At 36.6% G+C, this 9,529-nt stretch overlaps 1 protein-coding gene across 1 annotated transcript; it reads right to left on the bottom strand.

Moving 5' to 3' along the window:
• Positions 1-6,032: 6,032 nt before the first annotated feature.
• Positions 6,033-8,439, bottom strand: LOC111911243 (26S proteasome non-ATPase regulatory subunit 4 homolog). The gene is made up of 10 exons (XM_023907026.3): positions 8,281-8,439; positions 8,094-8,207; positions 7,773-7,878; positions 7,564-7,678; positions 7,255-7,464; positions 6,875-7,166; positions 6,652-6,781; positions 6,458-6,567; positions 6,292-6,360; positions 6,033-6,210 (listed from the first exon to the last, which is right to left on the bottom strand). The coding sequence occupies exons 1-10, from the start codon at positions 8,290-8,292 to the stop codon at positions 6,160-6,162; spliced, it is 1,209 nt and encodes a 402-aa protein (XP_023762794.1). The 5' UTR covers positions 8,293-8,439; the 3' UTR covers positions 6,033-6,159.
• Between the last annotated feature and the right edge of the window lie 1,090 nt (positions 8,440-9,529).

The following is a 9,529-nucleotide window of genomic DNA, read 5'->3' as shown; positions in this document are numbered from 1 at the left end:
TATATTTACCTTCTAAGGTAGACATAAAAACTAATATTAACATAAATACATAAATAAAGTTCACTCAAGTTTTTCACAAAGTAAAATATGTATAACAGTAGAGTCAATTTACGTGAAAACAACGTTAACCGTAGATTACAAACAATAAACAATAAAATTAAGGCCTATTGAAGCCCATGACAGAAACGCCCACCTATCGGTTTATCTTAAGAATACAATAACCTTACCTATTTAAGATTTGCTCTTGAATTTTATGCATCTATTAAGAAAAAAAAGGAATAATTAACTTCTTTTTTTTGGTTTAATTGCAATCCAAAACATGAACCCAACCCAACTATTAAAAAAAAAATGAAGACACAAAAACCTGAAATATCAAATACAAACTCCAAAACATAGTCGACAAATAAAAAGACAAGTTTTATCATCTAAATTAGGGTTTAATCAATCTAAAGGATTTACTTCCCCATATATCACTACATATCACTATGCCTCTTCAATTATTCAATTTATTGGCAGGTGCTATCCAAACAAGACTATCAACATACTCAACAACTTTCCATCCACAAGATCTTCCATGAATCTTGAAGTTTTTAGTCTTGGCTATAACTGGATCATACAAACCATAACGATTAAGTTCATTCATAGATCTAAAAAGAAACTGATTGTTTGATGTAAATCCATATGGAAATATTTTATCACCGCCACTAAACCCTGAAAACACATGACGTTTCACCCATGAATACTCATCCATCACCCACACCTCACAATCGGTATCTCTTACCCTCGACATCACACAAACCTTTCCACCCAAAACTCCCACCACATTCAACCGATCTCCAAAGCAACATGTTCTTAAAGAATCTGGAAAAGGTATCTCCTTGAATCTCTCTGAACACAAATCAAATGCCAATATCAATTGTGTCAACTTCCCACCAATATAAGTATAACAAAGCCAATGAAGATGGCCTTATGCCCATCTACACAAACTAAATCTAGATCTCTAATGCATTGCAGGTGTGATGGAATTCTTTGAGATACCAACTCCCAGGAACCTTTACCTTTTCTCAGGCTATAAACCTCAACTGGTGCTATTCTTCGTGGGTCGAAAAGCTCTGTAAGCTTAACAACTTTGTAATCATCGGTTTTGGGATCATACCCAAACCGGAAAATGGTATTTCTTGATTCAGAGGAGGAGCCCATGGAACATGGCGGAAGAGTTAAGAAAGCGGAGAGAGAATGGTTCTGAATACAAACGATATAATCATCACCTGATTCATACTTAAAACATATTAACCCTTTCACAGATCCAACGACATTGCCAAAACAACGTGCAGGTTGAGATTCGAGATTAACGGGGAATTTGAAGAAATTGTCGAGTTCGATAGCGGGAGAAGAAAAGGGGCTTGCAGTGAATGAAGTACAATCAGCCCTAACACCGAAGAACATAAGAATCTTCTGGTTGATATGCGTAGAACGATGGAGGTGGGATTTTACAAAGGAGGATTCAAATAACAGAGCATTCCAATCTTTACAAACGCACCTCATTTGAGCAAGCTGTTTTGCTGATAACCGGATGAATATGTCTGATAAAACTTCGCCTGGGAGGTTCTCCATTGTAGTTGGGTGTCGTGATCGTGGTGAAACCATTTTCGTTTCGTTTTTCCTTGTATGTTCTTCTCTGCTTACAAGTGTATATATTTGGATTTTTGGAGCTGATGAGATTACAAATAGGTTAACTTTTAAATTAGAGATAGAGGTGCAGATATTTATACACAAGTTTTTTTTTTCTATTTATATATTTTTTTATCTAGAAACGATATACGTTTGAGAGATTTACAAATCTAACAATTTTACCTTATATTTTGCAAAAACTCGCATTAGGTTGTTTCGTTACCCCGACTTTGGTTTCATATTAATATTTTTTTTTTTATGTTGACTATGGTTTCAAATATTTGACTACGAATTCTGATATATTTGACTACGATTTCGTACATATTTGTACTAATACATATATAAAGATAATATTTTTTTAGAAAATAAAATTTCAGTGTTATTTTTTTTCTCTCAAATATCAAAGTATTAATTGCGTTGAATATTTTGTTTTGGTTATCAGCAAGGAGATGTCAATAAGTTGATTCCCAAGTATCATATATATCTTAATTCATAACTGAAAGCCGACTTTAATGTATGTTTAATTTTCTTATTGGCATATATAGAATTGGTCTTGTTTTACAATCTTAAGGATATGATTTCATCTTACTTTAAAATTTTAATAATTGATTTGATGTTGTGTAATTGGTGAGACTTTAGACCTGTTTTTTTTTTTTTTTTTTTTTTTTTTTTTTTTTTTTTTTTTTTTTTTTTTTTTTTTTTTTGCAGAGCAGTATGAATGAAATTTAGATTTGAAATATTAAAGTTGATAAACAACACCAAACCAAAAGTCAAACCGATAAATCCAAATCCATTGTAACAACAAAGAGTATTTAACATCACTTGTCTTCCTTGAGTGCTTTATCCTCCTCTTTCTTCTGCTCAAACTGATAAAATCTCAAATTATTTTTTATTTAAATTAAAAAAAAATAAAAATACAATCTTTGAAGTTTGAGCTAACTTAACTAACCTCAAGCTGATTTTGCATTGAAGCAAGCAAATCCTTGACTAAAGGAACATTCGGGTCAACTCCTGGCAGCTTCAAATCCAACAAACATCCCAAATAACCAATTTCTCTCCATTTTTTGTATTATTATTATTATTATTATTATTATTATTATTATTATTATTATTTTCTATTCACAAAATAAAATTAAAAAAATTAAAAAAAAATACAGAAGCAAGAATAGATGAGACAAATGACTGATCAGCCAAAAGCTTCCCCATATCTGATTCCCTTGATCCTAATCCATCTTTTGCACCTTCTTCAACACACAATTGTAGAGCTGCAAGTTGCAAATTAAATTAACACAAAACTAATTCTAAAAATATCAACTATCAAGAAATCTTAATGAGATAGAATGGGTGGTTGGGAGCATATATGGCATGCAAAGGCATAAAGTTGCTAATTTTATGCCTTATGACCCTTAACAAGTCTAAGATCTAAATTTTGAGTGAAAAGTCTTCATGCATTAAGGACTTAATGGAGTTTGATGCAAGACAGTTAGTACACTGGGTGTAATATGTTGTACGTTGTGCGTACAGCTCATGGATCCAGTATGTTAAGTGTATTGAAGAGGTATGTTGGGCTTACGCTCTCAGAGAACCTTGGGCTTCCGGTGGAGCTTCGAACCTTTGGGACCTAAAGGTTTGGGCCTGGACTAGCTGAATTTGTGGGCCTAAATTTATTATTTGGGCCATTATTGGCATGTTGGGCCTTTTGGGCCTTGTATCCCAATATAGAATTGGATTTTTATGTTAGGCCCATTAGTGAAGGAAAGGCCTTTGGGCCATTATGGTGGGACTTGGACTTAGGATTTTGGGCCCATGGTTGTGTCATGATCCTAATTAGGGTTATTTGTATATTGTTCAGTTTGGGATTTTGGGTTGGTAGAGTCGAGTAACTATTGTGATCAATAGACTAAGGTGAGTCTTTTCATTATACCAATGGGTCGAAGGCACCAATGTCGACCCATTAATTGATATGAGATTTCATTAGTTATGTATGCAATGGCTTGTTATCTGGCATGTTATGACTTGGTAAAGACTATGAGGGGAGCCAATGGCACATGGTAAAGACCATAGGGGGGTGGCCATGGGGGTAGCCCATGACATTCCGGGTGAAGACCATAGACGGAGTCCATGACAATCTTATATGTATGTTGCATGACATTATATGGTATATGCTTGTGTATTTTGGGAAACTCACTAAGCGTTTGCTTACAGTTTGTTGGATGCTTTAGGTACTTCAGGGTCTAAGGGCAAGGGCCCAACTTGATGGCGCCGCAGGCACTCTCCAGTGTTCTGCATTTCTTGTTTTAGATACTCTGATCTTATGGACAAAAGTTTATGTAATGAAATTTTGGGAAAACAAATATAATTGTGATTTCTGAATATTAAATGAAAATTTTTATTTGAATTTTCGGGTTGTTACAAGTTGGTATCGGAGCCTTGGTTTGAGGGATTCAGACACTCTATCGGATGTGTCAGAACTCAAACCAAGGAAATGGTAAACCCTTTTTCAAAAGAAACAAAAGTTAATTTTTTCCTGAAAACGGTTTTCTTAAGTAAAAGGGGGAGAGTGCAATGCGCGTAATCGGTCGAGCTCAAGTAAGTGTTCCCAATGTATTAGCCATGCTATAGATATATTCTTGGAAATTGATGTCGAATATATTATTTGCTAAGTGTATGCTTTCAAAGTTGTATATGTCTAGGATTGCATAGCCCTAGAATGATGGATTATGCCTTATTCTTGTTCCTTGTTTGGTTGTGGTTTAGGGTAGAAGTTTTATTTGACAATCTATGTGATTCTATTTGTGTATAACTTGCATGCATAGGGCAACCTACTATGATTGATTTAAGTTTCTGGTTCGGTGAGGATTGAGAAATCCTAGAATAGTCTAGGATCTGAGTTTGTGTTTTGTTCTGTGGGTCATGTTCTTTGTGGTTGGGTGAATTAGAAATACCAGGTATAGCCTTGGGGAAGGTACAGATAGGTGTGGAAGGTAGTGTTTGGCCCGTACTACTGAAAACACAAGACATGTACCCGAAACAAGGACAGACATGGAGGCTCTGAGGAGTCTGGTGAGGAGGAATCCCTTTGAACTTCTTTATCAATTGCTATTTATGTTGTATTTTTCAGTTGAGGATGGTGATGATTATGCGAGGAGGTTCGGGTTCAGGATTATGATCAGGTTCAGGCTCTGGTGTAGAGCCCATTGATGAGAGGCTACGCGATCTTATCGCGGCTAAGGTTACTCGTGGCATACTTGACGCTACCCCAGTGATCTTTGGTACCGTCAAGGAAGGGATCATGGAGATTATGGAGGAGCGGCTCAGGCCTTTTCGTGCCGAGATCGTTGTGGGTCAGATTGGGGCTCGAGCTCCCTCATTTCGGGAGTTCAAGGCGTGTGGTGTGCTTGAGTTCTTTGGGGTTAGGGTCCCATCACTAGTCATCGTTAGGTTGCAGACATGGAGAATGCCCAGCGCACGAGCTTTTGCCGTGAGGCGACAAAGGTGAGGTTCGCGTCTTGTATGCTGAGGGATCGGGCATCTACATCAACATGAGAGAGAGAGAGAGAGATGTTTATGTGTGTGTGTGAGAGAGAGAGAGAGAGAGAGATTTGAAAAGGGACTATCGATGTAATTTCTTCAAACAATAGGGATACGAGGTGTCCATTTTATTGGCTTCATAAAAACAAACACAAGGCATTCCTACTCAAGGTCGCCTTTGAGAAGGCTTTCAACTGCCTCAACTAGGATTATCTCGACTTTGTCATGGCATAGATAAACTTTGGTAAAAATGGTGCAATTGATGTCTATGTTCAACTCGTGATTATGTAATAATCAACGGTTTAGCGTCCAAATAATTTTCACTCAAGAGGGGAGTTCACAGAAAGACCCTCTATTTTGTTTTCTTTTCATCCTAGCGATTGAAGGACTTAACATAGCACTTGAAGAAGCCAAAGAGCATGGCCTTATCCAAGGCATTCACCTTGCCTAACAAGGATATAACCTAGATTTCTGTAGTCTATTTTCATAGTCACCGGTGGTCCAAATCCAATCAAGCTTGTTGGTCATAAGCAATTGCTAAACATCAACATCTTGTGGCAGTTAGGAACTACAAAGACTATTTGGCAAAAATGACAATCCTGCCCCTGAATAGATTGTGGACGATTTTACCCCTAGGAAAGGTCTTGGTGGGTGTTTGAATCTTATTTTATAAGATGGTATCCTTTCTTAGATAAGGATGTACATTTAAAATGTAATTTTCAATAGTTATAATCATTAAAGAACTTTTGTAGCCTCTTTCCTTTTCCCATACAGCATACTTAAAAAACAATTTCAATTTCGTGTAAGACAACTAGACACAAGCAACAACATTGAAATCACAAACAATATCCATTTTGAAAATTATCCATTGAAAGATGAGAATTAATGATCATCTTATCTTTTACAAATCCAAGTAAGTGCCATGACATGATTAAAGTTGATAAACAACACCAAAAATCACTTGTCATCTTCCTTGGGTGCTTTATCCTCCTCTTTCTTCTGCTCAGACTGATCAAATCTCAAATTATTTTTTATTTAAATTAAAAAATAAATAAAAATACCATCTTTGAAGTTTAAACTATAACTAACCTCAGGCTGATTTTGCATTGAAGCAAGCAAATCCTTGACTGAAGGATCATTCGGGTCAACTCCTGGCAGCTTCAAAACCAACAAACATCCCAAATAATCAAATTTCTCTCCATTTTTTGTATTATTATTATTTTTTTTTTCTATTCACAAAAAAATAAAAACATACAGAAGCAAGAATAGATGAGACAAACGACTGATCAGCCAAAAGCTTCCCCATATCTGCTTGCCCTGATCCTGATCCATCTTTTCCACCTTCTTCAACAGACAATTGTAGAGCTACAGATTACAAATTAAAATAACACAAAATTAATTCCAAAAATATCAAGAAATATTAATAGTAAGACTTTTAATTTAGTTTACCAAGTGCCAAATCTTGATCATCAGCAGCTGCCTCTGACATGTCAGCATCCCTTGTTGTCACAGTAGCAGCAGCAGCAGGATCATCCATTGACATGGCAAGAGCTTGTTGCAGCAATGCATTCTCATCATCCTGTGCCACCTCACCATTATTAGAAAAATTACCAAAAAGGGTAAACTTAAAACTTAAAAAACAAGAAGAAGAAGAAGAAGAAGAAGAAGAAACCATTAAATCATCTTTTTTATTCTCAGAAGTCCCAACATTTTCAGACATAGTTGCATCTTGTGAACTAGACTCCCCTCCTTCATTCTTTGAAGAATCATCTGCAGCTTTTTTAGCAGCAGCTTCTTGCCTTGCTCTTTCTTCTTCCATGGAGACACGAAGAGCAAGTGCCAGCTCAGGATCAAGATTCGGGTCAACACCAAAGTCAAAACCAGACACACCACCAGCTGCAGCTGCAGCTGCTGCTGCTGCAAATCCACTTCCACCTTCTCCATCTCCAGTAAAGATTGGAGTACTAACAACAGTAAAACATTCATCACCTTAAAGTTAATAAATCATATGTTGGGAATGAAAAAGAAATTATAATTTCTATAATAAATAACCTTAGAAGAACATCAGAAAGAGCATTTGATCCAGCTGGGACATGAACAATGTGACTGCTGTCATTGTTGTTTACAGCTGCAACTAAAGCTTCAAGCTTTTCTGACTTTGATTCATCTTCTTCACCAAAGTTCACAACATCAAGAGCTACACTGTTCTTCTTTAACTTCTTCCCTATCATCTCCAGTACTTTCTTATCGTATTTTACAGGACTGAAATCCAAAACCAATAAATGTTGATTGTTAATAATAAGAGGAAGAAAATCAGAAGATGACAATGTAAAGTAAAAGGACCTTATACATATTACATACCCTCCAGCAAACACAATTATCCTTTGTTGCTGTTTTTTGTTTTGCCGATGCTTTAAAGCTAACTGAGCAACTTGGATCCCAGCTGCTAAGTTCATCTCACCTCCTATTTCTAAACCTGAGTAAGTGAAGAATAAATTTCAGCACTTCAAACTTCATACTAATGTGTTGTAGATTGTAAGTAAATACTCGAATCATTCAAAGAAACTAACCATGCATGCACGCCAGGATTTTGCCAAGATCGCTAGTAGGAGTGACAAGAACACGAACGCCTTTGCCAGCCATTGTCAATACGCCCACAGTATTTTCAGGATTAGACTGCAACATCAAATTTTCAGTTTCTCATCAGAGAATAAGCCCCGATAGATGAATATAAGTTATGTAAAGAGAAAAAAACTGGTAGCCAATCGTCTAGAACTACACAATTCATCGTCTCAATCTACTGAAAACTTTTCCCAATCAAAAATATTTGCGTACGATTTAAACTACTGGCAACAACAAAACAAAAGCCCTATGATTGATTATCAAATTACCTGGGTTTTAGCGCCACAAATGAGATTAACAGCGTCGGCTTGAGCTTGAAACCTAGTGGGTGAGTAATCCCCGTTACGCATCCATTCTGAATTATCGATACAGATCATCGTAGCCTGATTTCAATAACAAATTAAAACCCTAGTTTTTTTTTAAATAGAAGAATATATGGTAAAACTGAAAACGTACCTCGAGCACCATGATTGAAGGTTGACGAAGAAATCAAAAGAGCGAGTGATTACAAGGTTTGAGAGTTATACTTGGACGAAGAGAGGGGAATGGAGAGTTTTCTTGCTCCGGACGATAGCCCTGTTCTCGTTCTGGTCATATGAATGAAGTTAGATCCGTAAATTATACATTATACAATGACAAAACTGCATAATAGTCCCTTTGGTTTGCTCATTTTTTTAGGTAAAATATTCACTCACATAAATGGTCTTTTTTTAGTTTCGGTGCGGTTCTAGTCCAAAAATGCATTAGTTTTTGGATGTTAACTCTTGTTAAAATTACTATTTTGCCTATAGTTTATATAATTTATCAAGATTTATTATTTTGTTAAAGTCTAACGACTTGTTCCATTCCTTTAACCCAAAACCATCTTTTACCTTCGACTTGATACATCTATATTATCATCCCCTGCATCACCACGTTGGCACGCCTCCGACCATGGTCACTACATGATTGATCTGTCTACTACCTCTTCCCCTTCCCCTTTACTTTATATTTTCCGACAACACAAGCCATTTGTAACCTTCCTAGCATGGAAAAGAAAACCTAAAAAACATAACCCCATATGACCACTTCCCCATTCTAATTTACTTATGTCATTCTCTCACCCACCACTTCCTTATCACCGATCAACTCCACCATTCACAAATCACACATATTGTGTAACATGCCGATTTCCGAGAATGAGATTTAGGGATTTCATGCAATTAAGGAAGTCTACTCGACGAGTTGGAGGCCCCAACTCGTTGTGTAGAGTTTTAGTCAGCCCGCGTGATTTATGTGGTCTACTTGACGAGTCGGAGGACCCCGACTCGACGAGTAGGAGCAGGAAGATGAAACTCTAATTTCCAGGGTTTTGATATTTAAAGGGTCATTAGCCTCCCTTAACGTCCCTCTTGAGCTCAGAAAACGCTAATCTCGCCTACTCTCCATTTTTGTGTGTAAAGAAGCTTGGAAGGTGGATTTTGTGAAGAAGGCGTGAAGTCTAAGAAGCTTGGAGCAAAGAGAAGCTTGTGGATTTGACTTTACTTCATCTTGGCATCATTTTGAAGGTAACAAGTCGTTACCTTGAGTTATCTTTAGCTAGATCTCTCCATGTAAAGGTTTAGGGCCATTTTCTAGTTGGTTGTGGGTTATTTCGGGTATTGGGCATGATCTGAAGTTGTAACTTCAGATCTGGACTCCTCTAAGTCTCTATAGTCATAAAGTT

This window comes from Lactuca sativa, chromosome 8 (assembly GCF_002870075.4).
Source record: "Lactuca sativa cultivar Salinas chromosome 8, Lsat_Salinas_v11, whole genome shotgun sequence".
Classification (NCBI taxonomy): domain Eukaryota; kingdom Viridiplantae; phylum Streptophyta; class Magnoliopsida; order Asterales; family Asteraceae; genus Lactuca; species Lactuca sativa.
This window is presented reverse-complemented; position numbering and strand designations above follow the sequence as displayed.

Coding starts and splice junctions, on each gene's coding strand:
- LOC111911243 (XM_023907026.3), bottom strand. Junction 6,782..6,874: donor ATAAAAAAGATGATTTAATG/GTTTCTTCTTCT, acceptor GAGGTGGCACAG/GATGATGAGAATGCATTGCT. Junction 6,211..6,291: donor CAATGCAAAATCAGCCTGAG/GTTAGTTATAGT, acceptor AGATTTGATCAG/TCTGAGCAGAAGAAAGAGGA.